At 28.7% G+C, this 23,694-nt stretch overlaps 3 protein-coding genes and 1 long non-coding RNA gene across 9 annotated transcripts; 2 read left to right on the forward strand and 2 right to left on the reverse strand.

Annotated features, from left to right (window-relative positions):
* Positions 1-127: 127 nt before the first annotated feature.
* Positions 128-1,167, forward strand: LOC127064116 (uncharacterized). Its single transcript, XM_050994701.1, has 2 exons — positions 128-830; positions 963-1,167. Exons 1-2 carry the CDS (start codon positions 694-696, stop codon positions 1,165-1,167), a joined length of 342 nt encoding a protein of 113 aa, XP_050850658.1. The 5' UTR covers positions 128-693.
* Positions 836-9,529, reverse strand: LOC127064113 (facilitated trehalose transporter Tret1). 2 transcript variants are annotated; one of them, XM_050994697.1, is made up of 5 exons: positions 8,856-9,529; positions 4,276-4,502; positions 3,634-4,047; positions 2,740-3,314; positions 836-2,056 (listed from the first exon to the last, which is right to left on the reverse strand). In XM_050994697.1, exons 1-5 carry the CDS (start codon positions 8,900-8,902, stop codon positions 1,736-1,738), a joined length of 1,584 nt encoding a protein of 527 aa, XP_050850654.1. In that variant the 5' UTR covers positions 8,903-9,529; the 3' UTR covers positions 836-1,735. The 2 variants fall into 2 exon arrangements, with proteins under 2 accessions (XP_050850654.1, XP_050850653.1); XM_050994696.1 differs by lacking the exon at positions 8,856-9,529 and adding an exon at positions 5,110-5,269.
* LOC127064117 (uncharacterized) lies at positions 9,528-11,810 on the forward strand. The gene is made up of 2 exons (XR_007781599.1): positions 9,528-9,657; positions 11,344-11,810. It is a non-coding gene; the product is annotated as an uncharacterized LOC127064117 (long non-coding RNA).
* LOC127064111 (sterol regulatory element-binding protein cleavage-activating protein) lies at positions 11,509-22,026 on the reverse strand. 5 transcript variants are annotated; one of them, XM_050994693.1, is made up of 13 exons: positions 21,868-22,026; positions 19,154-19,333; positions 18,834-19,067; positions 18,586-18,766; positions 18,367-18,512; positions 17,186-18,278; positions 16,840-17,113; positions 15,449-16,512; positions 15,202-15,361; positions 14,948-15,131; positions 14,733-14,872; positions 14,458-14,669; positions 11,509-14,360 (listed from the first exon to the last, which is right to left on the reverse strand). In XM_050994693.1, the coding sequence occupies exons 2-13, from the start codon at positions 19,267-19,269 to the stop codon at positions 14,181-14,183; spliced, it is 3,984 nt and encodes a 1,327-aa protein (XP_050850650.1). In that variant the 5' UTR covers positions 19,270-19,333; positions 21,868-22,026; the 3' UTR covers positions 11,509-14,180. The 5 variants fall into 5 exon arrangements, with proteins under 5 accessions (XP_050850650.1, XP_050850647.1, XP_050850646.1 ...); XM_050994690.1 differs by lacking the exon at positions 21,868-22,026 and adding an exon at positions 19,992-20,699; XM_050994689.1 differs by lacking the exon at positions 21,868-22,026 and adding an exon at positions 20,088-20,698.
* Positions 22,027-23,694: the final 1,668 nt, after the last annotated feature.

Raw genomic sequence — 23,694 nt, forward strand, 5'->3', positions numbered from 1 at the left:
AATCCCAAACATACGTCAGAACAAAATCAACCAATCACGAAGTAGTACGTAAACGCTTTAAGCGACACCGTGAACCTTCGAGTAAACTTCATTCAACTATCATATTCATTCCAATTCGTTCATTCATACAGTTCTCTTAGCTTAACCTTTTACGATTCTTATTTCATTCTACGGAAAATAATTAATATACGTTATAATACATATACACTCCGCCACATTACTTTAAGACATCGTATAAAATCATACAAATCCGTATTATAAGAAATTTTCCGTTTTTACGTATATAGTGTCATTATTTACATCCGGAGATATTCTTTAACACAAAGTTTTTATTAATATTTCCAAGAAATACAAAAATATATGAAAATATCGTTTATCAGTCGTGACAAAACTATAAGACATGTACTATTTAGTGTAAAAAAATATCTTATAGATGTCTTATAGTTTTGTCGCGGTGTGTACATATACGATTTTTAATTAATACGATAACTTTATTGGTCATATGATCGTAAAAACATCGATCACAAAATCGATTTCAATTATAAACGAAGTAAAACGTTTAATCTTTTGTTTGACGCACGACCGACGTTTTCTATTTTCATGTATTTGATTATCTTATAAATTTTGAGAAAATTATTATCAATAGGAAACATGATTTTATATGTCGTAGCCTAATCGAACGAATCTCACATTATGACACAAAATAGGCTTAGAAGTCATAAGGAAATTATTCTGATGGAAAATTTAATTAACGAGTCTGAAATCAGTCGTATCGGATGTAATTCGAAAGTGTGCTTAAAGTTAAGGAAAACTAAGAAATCGAAATTGGGGTAAACATTCGATAAAATTTTATAAACAAAATTATATTACATATACATTTATAAACAAAATTATATATATATATATATGTTTTTTTCTTGGGAAAAAGTATTTAAAATTAATAACATAATTAATTTTTATAGTTTAAGAAAATGTCATTCTGCTGCGATTCCTCGTTACAAAACATTAAAAGGAAGTACTGATTACGAAACATTAAAAATACCGAAAATACCACAACAGGTTTTTCGAATCATAAGTATTTTACGGCACGAAAAATTTTTGAAAATGGTTACGTATTACTTCCGATCTTCGTTTAAAAATCACGGGAAAGATCGATCAAAACCATAAAACCAAAATTTTCAAAGTGTATTTGTAAATATATATATATATATATATATATATATATATATATATATATATATTAAACGTTGCTTTATATAAAACATTTTATATACATACATGTTAAGAAATATATTATGTGTCTTAAAAAATACAAATTTAAAAAACACAAATTCTTTCAACGATTAAATAATTCATTCTCGCTTGCAATCGTTTTATTAAAAAACGATGTAACATTTTTACGTTTAAAATATTTAAAATCTAATTCTAAAAAATAGGAAGCTCCTTTTTTGAAGTTAAAATGCGGTAAATGTTAAATATCCTCGAATACGAAGAAGTCCGAAGTTTATTATTAAACCATATATTAAAAACTTTTACATTTAGATGTAAAAGTAATATAGCATTGTAAGTGTAAAATTGGTCTAACCTATGATTAATCTCAATATTAGGTTGATATTATATATACATATACATATACATATACATACATACATATATATATATATATATATATATATATATATATATATATGTATGTATGTATATTTCAGTAGATTTTTGTAACTTAAGTGAGAACTTAAAGTTTGCTTTCATCATCATAAATGGCAGTTGGATTTGTGGCTGCCCATTTCTCTTTGAATGGTAGCTCTTCTTTCTTTGGTCTGTCCTTCAAATTTTGTATTCCAGCATAATGTTCCTCAATTTCTCTTAGCGTTCTACCTTCCGTTTCTGGGAGTATATAATAAAGTACAATTCCACCAATGAAATTTATCAGAGCATAAAAAAATAATGTTCCCGATAGAGACATGCTGGCCTTCATATACAGAAAAGTCTTGTTTGCGATCGACATGAAAATGTATCCGATTGATCCAGCTACACCGGTTGCGCTACTTCGTACCTAGAAATTAATACAAGTACAATTGAAATATATGTATATTGAAATAATATCATTTGTATTTAATACTTAAAAAAAATTAAAGATCGAAGTAAAGATTAAAAGTTGTACGATGTTGAATGAGATTAAAATTTCGAATTAAACACGGATTAAAATTTTCATATCTTTCTTTCTACTTTCTTTAAGAAAAATACGATTGATATATTCTTTTATATATTTTATATATAAATGATGTTATTCAATATATATTTATTAAAAAGAATATAAAGAATAAGAATATAAAGTCGATAATTCAATAATGTTCTAACTCTTAAAACTGTTGACATATTAATTCATGATAATTAATAATCTTCAATTAACGTTATCTTATACAGAAATATTTACAATTTGATAAAGCTCTGATAATAAGTTTAATAATTTCTACGAATACTTTATACGATGAAAACGAATGAATTTAACTAGTTATGAATTTAATTTATAGTTAGATTTCTATTTTTCTACTTTGTATTAAGGAAGGTAGTATGATTCTGCCATCTATGTTTTCATTTTCGAAAAAGATTAGCTATTTAAATTAACATTGATTATTTGATTGTTATTTTTAAAAAACAATATTACGCGCTGTCAAAAAAGATTAGTCTTATTATTCGTGTTAATATAATGACGATCATATATTATCGTATACCAACCTTAACAGGAAATACTTCACCCGCTAAAATCCAAGGTAGTAACCTGATACCAATGTGAGAGAGAAAAGCAGCAGCTATCATCAAGGTCATTGGTATCCAGGTATAATTTTCTCCGTGAATTATTTGATTATCATTGAGGTATCCATAAATAACCGCGAGAAGCAAACTGGACCCTATTCCAGCTAAAGAGAAGAAAGTTAACAGACGTTTGCCGATAAAATGAATCGTTGATACACAGGTCACTGTGCCAACTAATTCAGCGATCCCAAGAAATACTGCAGCCGTATATTTGTCGATGGGTGCACTCATTTCTTCGAAAATAACAACAGCGAAAGTTTGAAGAATCGAAGTACCACCAAATGCACCAATGAAAAAGGCTATAGTCACCAATATGAAAGGTACATAACAGGTCTTTTTCTTGTAAAATTTCCAAAGTTTCTCTTTTTCTGAAGTTGTTTCTACCGGTTTCATCACAATATCGCAAAGTCCAATGAACTCCGTTTTTACGTGCGCTGGACTAACCCATCCTCGGAGCCAGCACAAGGCTCTTTCAGCTTCCTTCGTACGACCCTTTGCTAAAGCATTAATTAGATTTTTAAAAATATAATGAATCGATATTGAATTTGACGAATGTATAATTAAATGAGAGGATTCTTTAGCAAAGAAAATTTTATATCGTAATATCGTACGATCAACGATATTAATAGCCACGTAATATCATCTGCGAATTTTATCTTTTCTATCTGGCAGATGTTTCTTTCTTTTAGCAAGAAAATCGATTAACGATGTATTTATGATAAGACTAAGTGTATATACATATGTATAAGGCTGCATCTAGCTTTAATAGATTCGAATAATTTAATAATAGATAATATAAAAAGAATCCGGTTTTACCGGCTAGCCAGTGAGGACTTTCGGGAACCATAAGGAGAGCGATGAAACACACGAGTGGATATGTCAAATTGATCATTGCCACCGTTCTCCAACTGGCTAAACTACCACCGAGCATTTGTGTGAAAACTCCTAAAATGACAGACATGGTGGATGTAGCTGATAACATTCCTCGTAAACGAGGCTGAGTAACCTCGGCAACATATGTCATCACTGGTGCTTCGATCAGTCCACCGGTGAATCCTGTTAATGCTAGAGCTATGAACAGCATGGTAGTATTGTAAGAGTAATGGAAAGTTAGCCAGGCCATTATAAACGGAATGTTTGCGATCATCATCGTTCGTTTTCTACCTAAATATTGGGATATCGGGCCGCTTACGAAACAACCTAATGGTACGAGAAACAAATTTAAACTACCTGTAATAAGAAAAAAAAAGAACATTAAACAACAAATAGAAACGCATGGTATACGAAGTTGTGATTAAAAGTGTTTAGATATGTAAAGTATAAAATAATGAAATATATAGTAGAAGTCAACAAGTAAATAATTTCAAATGAAAATAAAATGTACTATAAAATTATGACGAACTAGCTTTTTTGAAAATGAAATGATTATTAATTTGATATATTTATTTAATAGCTTACTGATCCATGTAATTTCTTCAGTGGTTGTAGGAATTTCGGAATTCTTGCTTTGTAATTCTGGTATTAGAATTGTCGAGAAGCCCAAAGTCGAACCAAACGTGATTAGGACTAGATTTTTTGCACCCACAGCACAGCACTGCGGCAAGGCTTCCCGGTATTTTGAAATTGGCGCCAGATTAGTGCCAACATCGCCGTTTAGTTCCACCGGTGTCAATTTCTCGCCATTGCTGAAAATTTGTTCAAAGAAAATTGATCTAATTACTATTTTCTTTTTATCGATGAAAATATTTAATTATTACTATGAACCTTATATATATATATAAATTATAAAATACTTTTGTAGAGGGGGATCAAACGTGTCAATTTTGTCTTTGACTGTATATCACTTTTATGATCGAATAAACGAGAGTAAATGGTTATTAGACTCGTAACATTAACTGATTCAGCTTACTTCTAGAATGAGCTGTAAACGCCATTCTTGAAAATAACCGGAAGTAATAAAGACATTTCAAAATCTCTATTGAAATCTTGTTTTATTTTTCAATGCTATTAAAATATGCTATTTAAAAGAACATCCTTGAAAATAAGAAAATCGTATCTCGGCACTTGTATAGAGTTTTACGAGGATGCTGGATTATATAAAATGCCGAGAATGTAGTATGTACATTGGGATTACATAAATGCGATCGTTGCACGTATTGAGGCCCTTTCACGGTAAATTATGTCAATGACGAAACGATAGACATATATATCTACTCGTGGTGAGAATCACGAAAGGAGATTAACTACGAAACGAACGAAAGAAAGAAAATTTATTCTTAGAGTCATGAATACCTGTGGGTTACCATTCTAATTTTTTTTAAACAAACTGTGTCGTTGCACATAATTGGTCCAGGCCATTCACTTGTCCTGGATCAAATCCATTCTATCATGATCCAGTTGAATATAGGCGAGTCATTTACGTAACTTGCCGTTTCCGTTACGGAATAATGTACGCCCGTGAAAAAATTATTATGTAATTACAAATGACAAATGATTGAAAAGAATTTTTATAAAACATTTCTTGGACAATGAGAATTTGATATCATTAATTTTGTGGAAAAAAATTGTGATTTGTACAGTTTTCGTTTTGTAACACAAAAAATTTCTTATATCATTAAAAATAATAGAAATATTTCAAAGTTAATTGGAACATTCTGTATATGTACATATATACAAGTGTAATATATTATATTATATATATGTCATCTTCGCAGAAACTTTTCTATAATGTCTTCTTTCGTTATATTCATTATGTTATTAGTTATAAATATATAATAATATAATTATAAATGTTGATTTTTTTCCTTAGAATATTTAATCATATTTCAAGTTGATTTATCCTGGCGGTTATATTTCAAAGAAATACCAATAAACGAATAGAATGAATTACATGTTTAATTGAAATAATCTTGATTTGAAAACTATCGATAAATGAAAGATAAATAAGTTTGAAATTACATTTTTTCAAATAAAATTAAGCAATAATATTTTGGTTCTAAGAAATATGGGAATTGAAGAAAATATTTTAAATATAAATTACATAAAAGTAATATTAATGTACGTAATTACGACCGAAAGAAAAATTAAAAAAGAAAAAAAGATTAATTTAAGTGCCTATAAATTATACTCTGATATTGATTAGAATATCTAACACATTTACAATCAATTTACATGTATATTCTAATTCTTGCTTTAAATTATCAGAAATTAACGTTGCTGCTTAAAAAATATAAATATTTATGAGAAAGGAATTTATCAAACCATTTTTCCTTTCCAAGAATCTTTCTTTTATATCTTCGATTGTTGATGTATAGTTTGTTCACTTTTTAAAGAACTTTTAATAAGTTATGCTGATCATGTAATAGTATAATTGTAAATTTTGTATTACCTAGGAGCCTCGTATGTTAGAAAAAATAGAAAGACATTATTGCTATATGTTGAGGCTTTTCTCGCTGCATCCATAATCATTATGGTCAGTAACCTGATCGTAAACAAGTTTTCTATTGCACTTCCTCATTAATATTACGTAGTTAATTAAATACTTATTTATTCATCGATGAAATGGATAACTTTATCATAGAACTTGAAAAAAAAAGATAAGAAAAATTATCAGAATATATTAAATATTCGATTTTTAGAGATTTTACAGATTACACTTATATAACTGTTATGTTATTATTAGAATTAATATATTTTCATCAGATATATTTTTTTATTCAAGTAAATTAAATTTTATCCTAAATTTTATTTCGGATACGTCGATTCTAATTTTATCTCTTATTTTCTTTTTTATTTAGTTTTTTATTTAGTTTTTCAATAAAAAATAACAACAATAAAGTTTAAAAAAACTATAACAAACGAAAAAGAAACAATGTTACTTCGATTGTAATTAATTGCTTATCAATTATACTTATCAAACAACATCTGAAACAAATTTTACGTCTTTATGGCCATTTATTAATACAAGTTATTTATTGTTTCTAAATAAACAATTATAGTACATATTATGAAATGGGAACGACATATTTTTAAAATCATAAAATATATTTAATAGAGCAAACTAAATAAAAAATATATAAAACTTATAATACGTATGAATTACACAACATTATGAATTAAACATAAGGAGATTTAATAAGATAAGAACGACCATTATTTATTTAAAACTTATAGTAGTTATCATAGTTTAATTTTTGATAGTAATAGGCTAAGATGTAAATTTATAGATTTGTACTTATTTATCTAGTTACATAAATATACCTGAGATATCATTTTCATATGTGAAGATTTGAAACTAATAAAATGAAGATAAATTAATCTATCACGTGACTATAACGTTTCATTCTTTTATCGAAAAAATAAACTGTAGTAATCTTACGTAACGTTTTCTAATTCAAATAGCATTAAAGATAATAAATATTATACAATTTAAAGTCGATTTAAAATTTCTAAGATAAAGTAACGAATAATTATAAAAATCTTTTTAAGAAATTTAAAAATTTGCCATACATCTGTAGTTATTTTAAAAGTCATTAAAAAAGTTTTTTTTAATCGATAAATTTAAACCAAAGCGAAGAAACCAAAACCAAACGAAGAAACAAAAATAAAAAAAATTAAAAAGAAAAACATTTCTTTCTTTAAACAAAAATTGGTTTGTTCATATACTCATCAAATTTATTATAAAAATAAAAAGATTTCTTATCCGCTTTCACGATTTTGCATATATACAATATTTTGTGTTAATTATCTGTAAATACTTGGAAAATAATATATATTAGAAAGATAATAAAAAATTTTCTAAGATGTGAAAAAAAGACAAAATATACAAATTGTATGTAATATAGGCACGTGCTTTGTATTGGTAAATCAACGACGGAAATTACATTGACATGTATTTAAAGTATATTTTTCGAAAAAAATGCATACTTTTTTTTCAAAGGAACTAAGTACCTTATCAATATGATTAAACTTGTAAAAACATTGAGCATTACTGTTCATTAAATTCATAAATATTTCTGATGTAAATGAAATTATTATTGATTAAATACAGACAAAAATTTTGATTAATTTATTTTATTCGTAATAAATACAAACAACTTTAATTTTATTTATTACTTAATTATCAATTACTCAAATTTATTATGTAATTAATTATTACTTCTTCTTTCCTTTTATTTGTGAAAAATGTTTTATTCCGCGTATGATAATTAATATTTTTTTTTGCTGTTGTCTTCCAATATGTTCAAATATAATACGAGGTCAAAAGCGCAATAACATTTAGACAAAATGTTAATACATCGTTATCTATAAGTAAAACGTAAATAATCTTTTATATATGAAATATAATAGCAAGACTTCTTTTTTCTTTTTCTTAAACAATTGTTATAAAATACATAGCTATTAAATACAATATATTATATAAATGATGCTCAAATAAATATATTCGTTTTTTGTATTGTTTTAATATAATGTTTCTATTCAATAAGTTAATCATCTTTTTAATTTCATAAAAAAAAGGACAGTCACCATAGGTAAAATGTTCATAGTACTTTGCTTTACTTTTTTAACAGAAAGTAGAACGTACGTGTATATAACTTTTACTTTAATTTAATGGTGTTCGATTATCATAAAATTAATGAACTAATGAAAAACTTTATATATTTTTTTATACGATACGTTCTTTAACTTAATAGTGAAAATTGAGAAATACAGAATTCTTTGAGAAATAAATTTACCAAAGGATTATTTTGTAGAAGAATGTTACGATCTATTTCTTATTTTCATTATATACAGTACTCTTTTTTAATATACAAACAAGATCATCGAAAAAAATATCATCAATTGATTTTATTATTGCTGCCTGATTAATTAATTATCGATACAACATTAAAATAATATTAAAATAATATTAAGTAATAAATATGTTACATCGTATCGGTAACATTGGATGGAATATCGGTAAAAATTGGATGGAAACAGGCTATCAAAATCGAATAAATATAATTATTTAATAAAACGGTATATGATCTTATACGAACCTGAGTATATTCTCGATGGTGTTTTCCACGTTCTTTATTTGTGTCATCTTCTTGATAGTTGTCAACGAACAAACTTCAGTTTTATGACAGAATCATAGGAGACACAAATCTCAAATTTTATCGAAATTATTTTTAAAAAAATGATGATTTAATGATCGATACCGAACGAATCATAACGAAACTATCAAAGTTTATATAGCATATATTTAATAACAAGCAAGGAAAACTTATATAAGTCGAAAAGAACAAAAACGATAAACTTTCTAATTTTCACTACGTCTTTGTTCTCTTTTAATAACGTTTGTTTGATGACATTTCAAGAATCCGAGAAGATTCATTCTTTTGTTTTTCTTTTTCAGTAAACTTTGTAAACCACGTAATCGTTCTCCAAACACATATTATACACATATATACAAATATGTATGTACACAATTCGACCTTCCTATGATTGTGTATACTTTTCTGTCTATAAGTTCGAGAACACGTCTGTCCTTTCTCTCTTCTTCTTCCTTCTCTTCGAGTATCAAGTCGTTATCAAAAACGGTTGTGAAAGGTGATCAATTTCTTTCTTTTTCATTTATATGATAGATAGAAAATGATAGAAATAATAAATAAAAAACATAGAGAGAGAGGAAGTGAGAGAGAGAGAGAGAGAGAGAGAGAGAGAGAGAGAGAGAGAGAGAAAGAGAGAGAGAAAAGGAGAAAAAGAGAGAAGAAAATAGAATAAAAGAAAAGAAAGAAACAACGAACTTTACCGAGCTCGCTCTGGAGACGACTGAATGCGACGTGATGTGTGCTACCGGTAAGATGTACTTTCGATTTCTACTCCCTCTTCCTCTACATCAAGAGAAAATTATTCTCTGTGAGCGCGCGTCCTTTTACTTCCGTACGTCTTTCCATCAATGACGAATACGTCTTTTTCCTAGTCATTTAATTTTATCATTATCGATATGAAAACTAATTTCTTATTAGTTAGATGAATACAATCAACAATCATGAAATACAAAAAAATTATGGAAATAAAAATAATTTCGTTTGATAAAACTGGAATATTACAGAATTAAAAATAATAATGATAATGATAATTATAGAAATAGAAAAAAGAAATTGCTGAGACTTTGAAGATAATTTGCTGTTGATATGCAAGATTAGATTGATAATAATGATAATATATATATATATATATATATATATATATATATATATATACACATATTACTATATAGTGATATATGTACATATTTGTATATATAGTTGTCAATTATATTATATATTATATTACTATCAATTATATATATAATTAAAACAGAGAACAATTATATTATAACTGTATTGTGCGTGTATACGTGTGTATGTAATTATATACATAATTGCTTTTCTTTATTTTATGTTGGAATAGAAAAAAAGATCTCTATGTATAAGATTTCCGTGAGTGGATCTTTTTACTAAAGGAAAAAAAATTAGCGTTATGTAAGAATTGTTTTGTAAAGAAAATATGCTCTAAACGAAGGCTTCATTATTTATACTTCACATTCGAATTCAAATTTATTTCTTCCAATGTAAAGATATAGAAAAAAGATGAATCATTTTTATATAATTCATATTATTTTACGATAATTTTATATATTATTCATGCTCACTTTTATTTTATATATATATATATATATATATATATATATATATATATATATATAGTTAAAAACTTATCAGTAAAAGAAAAAAAATAATACGTAGAAGCATTATTCCTTTTTACGTATATCGTAAAGTAAATAATAAACATTTATCATTATGTCTATAATTCTAAGTTTTCTTCGATAATTTGTGCTACGATAAATGTATTTTTTGTATTAGGCAGGAAAACCAAATATACATACATGCGTACAGATATATCAAAATAAGAAAGTTCAATTGAAACGAACAATCAATCAATCACGAAAACTATATTACAATACGTCTTGTTTATTATTATTATACGTAGACGGAGATACGATCTTGAGCTGTTAAATATAAATTAAAATCCCGCACAATAGACGTCATTTCTTCTTGAAAGAATATCAAAGGATTAACTCAACGTAAAGACAGATACACAATGTCTGAGTACGGACTTATAACGTGCATATTTTCTTGGTCATTAATCTTTCTCCATTTCTTGCATTAATTATTTACGAGAACGCTTAAAAAAAAAAGAAAAAGAAAAAAATCGAAGCAAAAAAGAAATGTTCTAGTATCATGTGAAAGAAAAGCACTATTGATTCGTTCTAATCGATAGCTAACTATTAAAGACATTGAACTTGATCGGTCAGATATTAATTACATTTCTACATTTTCTTATTACATTTCTTCGTTCTTATTTACCAATAAAGATAATACATAATGAAATAATTGTTAGCGCGATAATTTTGTGATAATGAAATCTTTATATTTACATAAGATAAATTAGAAAAGAACAAAGCTTATTATAATAGTTCTTATCTCATTCTACTTACAGATTTCCGGATTAAAAGTGCCAGAAGCAGATGGACCTGTCGTTGGACGTAAAGCGCTTATGATGTTAGATTATATATCACAATTTTCGTACTTGGCTGACAGCTTTTTAAATTTCGCGAATGGAAGGGACAAGTACGTGCCGGGTTGCGTCTATTACAAAATGAAAATTTTTTTTGATTTATTTTTTTTTGAATTTTATTTTTATTAAGAACGATAGTTAATTATGCGTTAGATTATGCGTTAAATTAATTTAATAATAAATACAAAAATCACGCGTGATCGTTAGCCAGCCAACGGTGTCGTTAGAAGCATTTTCTTTTCTTTTTCTTCCTTTTCATTGTTATTTTTCTTTTATTTTATTTGTTTCATTTTTTTTTCTTTTTTCTTTTATTTTTCCTTTTCCTTTCGTTCGTCATTTCCTATCACATGTCGAGACGCATCGTTTATTTTAAACAACGTACGTACAACTTTGGTTAAGAAAAATATATAATTCTAGCTAAGCAAACGATGATTTCGTTTAGTGGGTCTCACTATTCGCTCTCTCAAATAGGATATCAGAAAATAAAAGATTTTTCCTAAGTATGTATAAACTGTCACGATATATAGTACATACATTCAGTCTAGAGGCGATTATCATTGTTACATAGTTGACCTATTGATAATATTCCTTTTTTTTATATCATCCATAAAAGACGCACGTACTTCTCTCTCTCTCTCTCTCTCTCACACTCTCTCTCTTCCTCTCTCTTAACATATCGTTCATTCGTTTTTTCATCTATCATTCTCGATACTGCAGTAACATTCATCAAGGTATAATATGTAAAATATAATATTGCAGAGATGAAACTCAATGTACTCTATATGCGATCCCTTCGTACAACCGATCTTTTCTGTCGACTTTCTTTAGTTTATTTAAATATTAATAAATCGATACAGTGTCATTTTATTGTTGTTAAAAAATTAAATCATAACAATGAAATTCATAGTTTATGTTATTTCGCCATAAAATATGAATTTTCATGTAATCTAGTTCGACGATTAGAAAAATATAGATCCTTATAGTCTAAGTAGGACCTGACTCATTTGTTTTTTTCTTTCAGCGAGGATGACCGTAATATTTAGTTTGTTGGAACCCATTCGAATGATTTGAATAGAACGCTATAGCAATCTCGACTGATTTATAATCGATTTCAAAAAATTTCTCTTCGATTGGATCTTACTTTAACTACGTAGTACGTATCACTAGTGTGTGCATATTTTTATATATGTATTCTATTTTAATATATAATAATTAAAATGTCTTTTCTTTTTTTCTCTTTTTTTTTTTCGATAGAACAATATCTACGTACTACGTAACAAAAGATTGAGATCAACTCTTTTTCGTCACATTATTCTCTCTCTCTCTCTCTATATATATATATATATATATATATATATATATATATATATATATGTATTGTAGTAAATACAGTAGTATATACGAATGAAAATTACAATGATAGATGCGAAGGCACTTGTATAAGTAAAAATGAAACATTGTGCATAATGAAATTCGATTTCATCGACAAAAATGAGAAAAATCTTAATGTCATGAGTGACTTTTCAATAATTTACGTTGTAAAAAATGTAATGTGTAGATAGTCCTCGTGCTAAGGTATGAACGAAAGTAAATACATTTTCGAATTTGAACAATTATGAGATTTCTTTTAGAATAAAAAAATAATAACTTCGTTAATCGCGTTATGTAGTATTATTTAATAGACGTCCACAAGAGTGTGCAATGAGAGATCCAAATTATTTTAGGAGGACTGTCTATACATCAATTCGATTTTTTTATCTTACATATATTTATCTGGATGATATATAAATTATAAGTGTATATATATATGCATAAATAATATTACGTTTTTATCGACTTTCAACGAGTAACATAAACTTCGTTAATTGCTTTCGCAAGCTTTTTGCAAACTTATCAACGTTTAACAAGCAACGATAATATTAGTTTACTTCCTTATTCTTCCATATCATGTCATCAACGTATTTGATGCAAAAACTTTAAATTTGCATTTTGAACATAAGATACTGACTCATTAGAGAGCCAATAATTTTCGACAGATGCAATGTTTAATATCACAAGTATTAATAACAACGATAGTTTAAAATATTACGACTTTATAAAAATAATGATTTTATATATATATATATATATATATATATATATATATATATACACACATATATACATATAAATATAGTACGTTAATATAAATAGTACATAGATTCATGTACTTCATTAAAAATGACAATAATGTATTACTCCACGAAATAAAATAAGTATTTATCTAAATAGTTTTTTTTAAAAAACAAATCTTACTTAAAACATTTCTTTCAAAATAAATAGATGGAAGAATATCAGAAGTAGTTAAATATCCAAAGAATTCGTGGAGTTCCAACAATCTTTAATTCGTTAATCATGTAATGAGCAGTTTCTTTTTTTATAAAAATCAATAATAGATTTTACTATTTTCATACTTGAATCTTTGAATAGTTACGATAATTTAAAAAATAATAATAAATTACTATTGTCATATCATAAAATAATTCGAACAAAATATCCTACCATGGACAATTTAATCGAAAGATTTTTAAAATAATAAATGTAGCCTTAGCTTAATCGAAGGTTTAAAATACATCGAGTGTAAAAAAATCTTTATCCCTGTAAAATCGCTGTAGATTGTAGTAAGCTTACGCAAAGCATGTTTTTACTCGAGTATCGTATAATATTTATAATCGAAGGTAAACGTAAAACAAAGCTATGTACATGTGCATACACAAAACTTAATCTAATTTATCAGAAACCAATGGAAATCTGACGATTCTTAACTGCCGACCAAAATCACAAACTACACTATCCTTTAAAGTTATCATTTGCTTTACGAATATACAACTGTCTTTATGACCCAATCTTACTTCACGAACAGGTTCGCCAGTTCTCACGTCCCATACCACTAATGATCCCTGAAATATTTATTATCATATCTTGTACTATTTCTATATGTATATGTATATATATATATCATATATGTACTATATTCTAATAAAATTCATTACATACCTGGCTGCTGGCGATGAGTAGATGATGCGTTAACATAACTATTTGTAAACTATAAGCTGCTCTGTGTGCAGGAAGAGCATGCAATAAGTGACCTTGAAACCGTTCCCAAACGCACAACTTTTCATCAGTTCCAATACTTATTACATACGATACTGAACATGTAATAGCTGCCACAGCACCATCGTGTGCTTGTATGCTATACATACATGTTCCTGGAAAACAATATTTTATTAATATTTTCTTATTACTTATAACATTCTATTATATTAGCTTACCTGTTAAAAGATCCCAGACACATAGTAAACCGTCTTGAGATCCACTAGCGGATGTCATAGGACTAATTCTGTCCACAAATAAACAAGATATTGGTCCACAATGCCCATGAAGAGTATACAATGGTAATTGGTCTTCTAACCTGAAAATATAATATAAGGACGCCATAAAAACTTATTCTACATAAATATTTGATATTATGTACCACACATCGTACCTGTACACTTTTAGAGTGTGATCTTGACTACCTGTTAAAACACGGCCTCCTTCAGAATCTAAAACCGTTATGACTTGTTGATGTGCTCTATGCGAACCAATTTTCATACAACGAAGATCTTCTTCAGATTGCATGACATTATTAATATCCATAGGTGATCCAGCGCTACCGGTACGAACATGTGCTGTAATATATCACGAGTAAGAAGAAAAAAGAAATTTATAATAACGAATATTTACTTCTTCTATACATACTTCTTCTGTAAGATGTAAATCCCCAATCAATTTGTTGGCCTTCGCTATAACTTTCAAGTTGTAAGAAATCTATGGAACCATTTAATTTAGCAGCTACTACTCTGCTACCTATAAGTTTAACAGCAGAAATCCCAAAACCGGATCCATCATCGAACAAACACTACAATAGTATTTTTAAATAAAATTTTTTTCAGTGATTATATGTACGTTATGCATAAAAAAAATATGTTTAATTTTAGAAACTTACTTTAAATCTTCCAGTTGTACCTTCCCAAAATTCTAAGCTACCATTAGAACATCCAACTACAATTAAATTTTCTTGGTAGTCCATGCACCAAATTGGTGAAATGCCTTGAGCCAATTGTAATGGTCTTTCTCCATTTAACAAAACTGCACCATTTACTGAAATATTTGATTTTCTACATATATTTAACTCATCCTGATTTTCAGATTTTTGCATTTCATCTATGGTCCTATTATGTTCATTTAATAGATTTTTATATTTATCACCAAAATCATAACCTTGATCATAATTTTTCTGTACTGATGAATGCTTCATGGAAGAAAATTTTATATTAATTGTTGGTTTTAAATCAGGTAAATTATAAGCATTATCCAAATTTCTACGCAAAGATTTATGTTTCTCCATATTGTTGAATTCATTTATTTGATAATCATAATCTAAATTATTGCCCATTGAATGTCTTTTGTTAATATTTCCATAATTTATTCGTTGAATATAACAAGGTCCTGGTGATGATCGTCTATGATATATTGATGAATATGGTGCAGAGTATAAATTTTGTGAGTTGATATTCTCTATCTCACCTCTGGATGGTGGAGAACCACTTTCATAATCTGACATAAGTTCTTCTGTATCTTGTGTTGCTTGATTTGAATTTTTTTGAGGTGTACCAAAGAATTGCTTTCTGTTGATATGAGCAATCTGTTCACCAGAAATTGAATCCCATATTCTTATATGTCCAGCCAAGCAAGTACTTGCAATGGTATTGCCATCTGTAGCAATACATTCGACTTCTTGAGTATGACCTTCTAGAACTAAGGGCACTGCTTCTAAGACCAGTTGTGTCACTGAATCTTGTGTCTTCTCCTGCTGATGCCAACTAGCTCTCCATTCAGCATAATTTCTAGAGCAAATGCAACGATATAAAACCACCATTGTATAAGCCACAACAATAACACTAACTAAACAAAGTAAAGCTGCTAAAAATATTTCCATAGGACTCGATGGTACAAAGGGTGCATCTGTGTTAAATCCACGCCCTTCGGATCTTGTTGGTATTTCCATATCTATAAAATAATCAAAAAATTTCACTGGTAAGAACATGATAAATTAAATTTTCTATATTGTATTTCTATATTAAATAATGTTCACTCAAGAATCAAATAACTGAATGATAAAATAGAATATTCTGATATGCATAAGAATAAAAAATTCAACATCCAGTTTAAAAATGGCAAATAACGTCATATAAACTATAATAATATTTGTGATATCAGATTGTTGTACGTCAATAAAATTATTAAAAAATTATTCTTGCATAACATACGTGTCGTTTACTTTTAGATTATAAATTCAATGATTCATCTTGAATATTATCATTTAATTATACAGACCTGAAAAATCCAAGGGGTCAAGAGCAGCTGTAGCAAAACTTTGCCACTGGAACTGTTGTACATCATTAGGATTACTAATTTGTCTAACCAATTGTGGACTAACTGCGTGAGATAATTTAATTGTTGGAAGTATTGTTACTTGTTCACCAGCTACAGAAATATTATACATTGAAACAATTGAAGACCAATGATAAAGAGATAAACGATTCCAAGGTGGAAAATCTACAGGTCTCAATTTGTTCAACTCATCTGTTACATTATTAATCAGGTCATTCTAAAATAATTAAAAACTTTTAATAATAGTCTGTATCTAAAGTCTAATCACAAAACAAACTATTTAACTTACATTATCATTTAAACGATCTGGGGTAACAGTACTAGGTGATGTCTGTAAACGTTTTATTTTATCTAATCCAATATAATTATTTAACGTTGGTCTATCTATAGTGTATCCATCTATATCTGTTTCCGTTTTTAATGTATCGCTTAAGTGAATAACATGTTCAATTAATCCAGAGTTATATATGATCATACTGATCCAGACTACCATCCACACCATAAATGCACGTTGAAATATACGTGTACGTGCCCAAAAATGAACTAATCGTAATCGTTTAGGTAATTTTGCCAATATATAAGTATTCTGTGTATTTGGAGCTATCACGTTAGTCGGTCCACTGGTCAAACCATTCAACCTTGGATGAGACTTAGAACGAAATATATTAGGTTTTCTATTTGTTGTTATAGTTGTAGTAAACTGCTGTTTTCGTGATGTTGGAATGTGTGGTAAATGAAATTTGGAACTTTCACCAGAAAGTTCAGTACGTCTAATATCAATTGCAAGAATTGTTGAGAAAAACACCATTTGAAGAAAGAAGTCATTCAATAATCCAACAATAGCGAAAATACAAAATTCTTGAATGGCAGGAACAAATGTGAACAATCCAATAGTTAAAATAGTAACTTCAGTGAGCAAATTTTTTGTGATGGACCATCCTTCTTTTGACAAGCCTTGAGCAACTCGAATCTTTACATCCAAATGGGCTGAAGTACTCACTACACTTTTTGTTAGCACTAATACATTTTCTAAACCAACAATGATTACCAAATATGGAAACACTTCCTTTCCACTTAAACTCAATGTTAGACCAAAAAAGAAACATACACCAACGGTCATAGAAAGAGATGCTATCACCGTAAAACACGCACTAAATGCCATTCCAATTTTTGATTTAATAAGTTCTATTTTGCGCACAGAAAAATAAATGTAAAAAAGCAATACTAAGAAAGTCATCATCAAGGGAAAGAAGTCACTATAATTAAATTCTCCAGGATAAAAAATATGTAGCGCATCATCTGCCACAATATCTGTAATATTATCTTCAGATTGATGAAGACGATAATAACTTTTCAATCGACGATTTAATCCTCTTATAAATCTGAAAATACATATTAATGAAAACATGGAAAAATATTTTATCAGTTTTTTATTATATTATATTAAAAGAATACTGTTTGTCTACTTACTCAACATCATATTCCTTTAAATAAATGGTGACTGAATATTGTAAAATTCTTTGTCTTACACGTACAGGATATCTCTTAATTCCAGTTTCTTTTAAATTCATGCCAAACATTACTTCTGCTAAACTAACTTTACCTTTTTGTAAGTTCTGCAATGAAAAAAATATATATAATATAGAGATCGCTGAACACTTCTAATCTAACGGAAATTTATAAAGGTACCTTATATGAAAATACTGTTCCAATAAGATTAGTATCTTGTGAAAATAGTTCAATACTTTGTTGCCATAAGTTTGCAGGAGAGAGTACTAGACAATTATACTCCGGTAAAACCTCTGGTTTCTTTCCATTTCTTTTTTTGGCAGCCTCTATATGCAAGCAAACTTGACCAAGTGTTTTTAAGCTGTAAATATAATTCTACCATGAGGACCTTAAAAAATTTTGTATCCAAATTAATACATTAAACTAACGTTTCTGGGTGCTGATAATTTTGTATAATTTCCAATAGATTAAATATTTCGTATAAAGGTCCTCTAAATGCATCCATTAATGATAAATCTTCTGCCCATGGAACCACTCCAATTCTTAGAACAACCTGTTGAATGTATAAAGTTGATTTTTCTGTAGCATTCGTAGATTGAACCGTACGATTAAGTATCATTCTTGGTGCATTTCCTGGCATTGGCAGATTTACTAAAGGATAACTGTAATTGATAAAACGATTCTATTTTAAATTATATACTTTTACAAAAGAAAACTAAAAGATATAATTAAACAAGATAAAACAGACCAGCATAATAATATAATTGATATTGCCAAAGAGATAACTGGGATGGGATGCGAAGAACAGAATAGGCCATGGGCATAATATAGCCCTGCCACTCTATCTGGCAAACTACGGGACATTTCACCTCAAGTCTGTCTCACCAACATTCTCTTGTCTTATATTAAAATATCGACTATTTTCGACCTGTTAACAATTTAAAAAATGCATAAATAACAAGCGATAAAACGAGATATCATCTAAATACTTCTTACAATACTCCATACATATGCACGGTCAGATAACTGTTAACATTATTGTAACATGACAACATTTAACAATCGAAAAAGGGAAAAAAGATTTGATAAAAAAGAAAAGAAGAATAAAATAATAAGTGTACCGCGTGTTTTTCTTCGGCTATCAATAACATTACGCAATTGAAATATCATTGAGTGTGTATTTTTGATGTAGCCGATGCGGTATAGCATATTATACTCTTGAAAATGTATGTCTCGTTCTTTTTCAATCGCATTTGGACTCAACGCATTGCCGTACGGCGAATGATGCAACACGCGCGAAAAAGAGAGAGAGAGAGAGAGAAAGAAAAAGAAAGAAAAAGAAAGAAAAAGAAAGAAAAAGAAAGAGAAAGAAAAAGAAAGAGAAAAACATAAACTAAGAGAGATGAAAAACGAGTAATCTTATACAATTAATGCATCGATGTGTTCATGAGAGACATACGTCGCACATACGTAAATCTTGGTATCTTTTTTTCTTCTATTTTTTTCTCCTTATAACTCCCCCCCCCCTCTCTCTCTTTCCTTGATTAATCGAGAAACACGTTTCGAATAGAAATTAATTTATGTACATGGCAATAACCTTCTCTCCAATTGACGTCATTCGAAAGATTCACAAAAAAATCGGCCTTCGTCCCTCTCCTCAGATTCGATGGTATATCCCTTACCCTCGATCCGTTCGATGATGATCACTCTGATATTCCAACATCGATCCTTAAATCAAAATCTCTTGAAGGATGCGGATGGTACGCGTTTCTCTCTTTGTTTTTCTTTTTCCTTTTCCTCTTTATGCCGCACGACAAGAAAATGCGGAGGAAAAAGGTCGTTGATTTTTGAGGTTATGTTCGAATATCGCTAACTCAAGTTTCGTACATGGATCGTAGTACGAAATACACGCAGCGACAATCGATCGACTTGAGAATGGAAGACGCGCATACACAAATACACGTTTTATGACGCACGTGTTTATAATTTTAATATATACTTATTCATTTTTCTCTTATCATTCAACTATTCTTCGTTCTATACGCGCGCATTGCTTTTAAACAAATAATAATAAATACATATCGCAATCGACATGTGAAATGCGCGCGTGCCCAACTGTGTAATATGCAGGTATATTATATTTTATACGTGTACGTGTGTCTATGTACGTTGTATTAGCGATCAAAGCAATGCTTCATAAGCTTTTATAACTCGACGACGACGACTACGTACGAACTACAGATGAAAATTCTTCGAGTGCACTGCCCGATTGAATTTAACCCGCTTGACGCAGCGCACACCAAGAGAGAGAGAGAGAGAGAGAGAGAGAGAGAAAGAGAGAGAGAGAGAGACGTAGATTAATTTATTTTTAAACGTCTAGGACGAGCCTCCGTTTGGCCGCCAATCGTAAATGCTGTGACAACTACGATCCCCTCTAATATCGTCGCTATCCTTTCTCGTGTTTTTACCCATGGTGAAAAATAGATGAAGAAAAAAAAATAACAATGTTCACGATTCTCTATATAGTAGTTACTCTCAAAAGCGACTTGTTGAATCTGTTTTTGTTGAAAAATAAAAGCATTTCCTGCATTATCGATTAAGCACAATAAAATTATTCTTAATGATATATTATTTTCGACTTTCCATTTGTTTTGCTATTTAAGTTCGAAGTTATTTATAATAAATCATGGCGTGAGCAAAGACGTAATTGTTAGATTGAACTACGATCGATGATAAGATCCATGAAAAAATAGGGAGAAAAAATCGATTAATAAGAGTTTCATTAGTAAAAATTCTTCAATCAAACAAAAAGAAACAAAAAAGGCGTGAATAAAGACAGTGGAAATGTGGAAGCGAACGCCATTGGTTTTGCATTTACGTTTATAAATACGTCATTATTGTTAAATATATGTTTCTGTCAGAAACCTATATATATTTACGTTAATAATTTTCATTTTTGGCGGAAATTTATCATCCAACTTTCGTTATTCGATATTTCTTATCGACCGAAAGACATTTATTATATTACGTATGATAAATAAATAAAGCAATAAATCGTTAACAAACGGTAAAAAAAAAATTTTCTAATTTTTACATATCGATTTCGTCATCAAAAATTTTATTCGCATTTTTCATGGGTTTAATTTATCAATAATTCAACGAAGGTAATATCGTATTTATGAGGTTATGCCGAAAGGTTATCTTAAGATCACCGTGACGGCCAAATACAACTTTTAACAAATATATATATACGTATATACATATATTGCTATGATTAATCGAAAAAATAATGTGACGCAATGTTTCTTTTGCTATCGCTCCTAGTATTACAATAATATTAAATGAATAAAAATAATATTACAATACTATTAAATACATATATCGAGATAATCGAGTTATCAAATATCACGTGAATCTTTTCAAAACATCATGGTGTTCAGTTTGTAACGAACGAAAACTTACTCCAAAGTCGTTAACCAATGCTTTATCGAGTATCAATTTCTTCGAAAAACAAAAGCAAAAAAATATGTGTGTATAAACGTAGAGAGATAAAAAGAGAACGAAAACAAAAGTTTGGAAAGAAAAAAGCGTTGTCTCCATCTTTAGAGAGTAACCACTCTTCTCGAACTGAGTTGGACAGAGTACTGTCTCTTGCTCTTTTCTTTGTCGAGCGTCTAGTTGGCTCTTGAACGTTCCATTATTCCGACGATTGATGTATCTAATTGCATCAATTGCGTAATAAATGGAAATTAGGCTGCTGTAATATGATCAATGCCGATCAAGGGTCAACTGAGTACATCAACGATACTGTCGATGAGAAAGCATTTTTTTATTAATTCTAGGAGCTATGCCAATGGTTACTTCTTTCGATTAGTATAATCTAAATTTTCTTTCAAAATAAAAAGCGACTGTCGTATTATACGTTGATTTACGCTAAAGCGATAAATATTAAAAAAGAAAAAAAAAGAGAATATAATTTTTGACATATCAATTAAAATATTTATCAATTAAAGAAGAAATTTAGATATTCGTGAAAAGATAAAACTTATTTGGTAGTACAAAGTGTTGACAATCCAGGATCGTTCATCACGTAATAGAACGTTGGGGAACTCGATCGTAGAGAACTTAGAGTTCTCCAGTCATTTTGTGATTTATCGTATAATAATGGCTGCTCTTGTTCGCGAGTTACGATGCATTTCACGATTTAAGAGGATCTCCGGTTAGTTTCTTCAAATAGAGTTAATCGTGCGTAATATCGCCATTTTTCTACTCGTCTCTTTCATTGATATAAGAAGAAAACGGTTATTCGGTTCTTAGACACCTAATCTGACTAATAAGCTTACACAATTAGTTTGATAAGAGATATGATTGGATTTTCGCTTTTGTCGATAAAAGAAAAATAAAATAAATTTAAGTATTCTTCCTAATCAAATGCTATAAAGTATATACATAGTAACAAAGTGTTGTAAAAGTGCAAAACGATATCGATGAAGTCAAGAGGATATGATGTTATATCACGAAGAGAAAGAGAAAATAGTTAAATACATATTAGTTCCTGTCCAATCGTTTTCAAGGAGATTATATAAGTCGTGACAAGATCATTCTATGAACGTACTGGTTGAATATCTCTAATCGAACTGTGGATAAAAACAAATTTAAAATGTTATTTGAATAATTGAATAATTATTTTGTTATTTGTCAAGGTATAGAAGTCGTTACTAGTTGAAATATATTTATTTTTCTTTGATCATATATTCTTTTCTTATATTTTTCGATGGAACATCCTGGAACCACATGTATCGTCGACAAGTGATTTTACCGAATGTTAATTCTCAATGAAATAAAACTGACCGGTCGGTAACATAGGAATCTACTTGTTCTATTTTCTTCTAGAAGTAAAACAAATTTATAGATACAGTTAGAATAAAGATGATTCTAAATTATTTGATAAATCGATGAATAATTCTCTTTTTTATTATTATTATTATACGATATCTCAATTTCGAAACGTCGTTAAAGGATAATTACCGTAGAAAATAGTTCGTATATTTGCCGTATAGAAAAAAAAATCTACTTTTCACAGGAGAATATTGGGGAGAATATTTCGGAGAATATTCTTCTCGGAGTTCGCGTTATATCCTTTTCTGACGATTCTTTTTAGAATTCTTTTTTAGGAAAGACTATCCGAATAAACCGTCTCACCGTTTACCCTCCTTCTTATTCCAACAGTTTTTCTTGATATCTTTCTTTCTTTCTTGTACCACTACCTTATATTACCACTATCGTAGG

The sequence above is a fragment of the Vespula vulgaris genome, chromosome 5, assembly GCF_905475345.1.
Source record: "Vespula vulgaris chromosome 5, iyVesVulg1.1, whole genome shotgun sequence".
Taxonomy (NCBI): domain Eukaryota; kingdom Metazoa; phylum Arthropoda; class Insecta; order Hymenoptera; family Vespidae; genus Vespula; species Vespula vulgaris.

What these genes read in the sequence shown, in the direction of transcription:
- LOC127064116 (XM_050994701.1), top strand. Translation starts at nt 694, where the DNA reads ATGACACAAAATAGGCTTAGAAGTCATAAGGAAATTATTCTGATGGAA. An exon ending in ACTAAGAAATCGAAATTGGG is followed by an intron (nt 831 to 962) that starts GTAAACATTCGA and finishes TAATTTTTATAG; the next exon opens with TTTAAGAAAATGTCATTCTG.
- LOC127064113 (XM_050994696.1), bottom strand. Translation starts at nt 5,159, where the DNA reads ATGTGCAACGACACAGTTTGTTTAAAAAAAATTAGAATGGTAACCCAC. An exon ending in TGAAGAAATTACATGGATCA is followed by an intron (nt 4,048 to 4,275) that starts GTAAGCTATTAA and finishes TTCTTATTACAG; the next exon opens with GTAGTTTAAATTTGTTTCTC. An exon ending in GTGAAGTATTTCCTGTTAAG is followed by an intron (nt 2,057 to 2,739) that starts GTTGGTATACGA and finishes ATTAATTTCTAG; the next exon opens with GTACGAAGTAGCGCAACCGG.
- LOC127064111 (XM_050994693.1), bottom strand. Translation starts at nt 19,269, where the DNA reads ATGTCCCGTAGTTTGCCAGATAGAGTGGCAGGGCTATATTATGCCCAT. An exon ending in TGACCCCTTGGATTTTTCAG is followed by an intron (nt 16,513 to 16,839) that starts GTCTGTATAATT and finishes ATTATTTTATAG; the next exon opens with ATATGGAAATACCAACAAGA. An exon ending in TACTCATCGCCAGCAGCCAG is followed by an intron (nt 14,361 to 14,457) that starts GTATGTAATGAA and finishes TAAATATTTCAG; the next exon opens with GGATCATTAGTGGTATGGGA.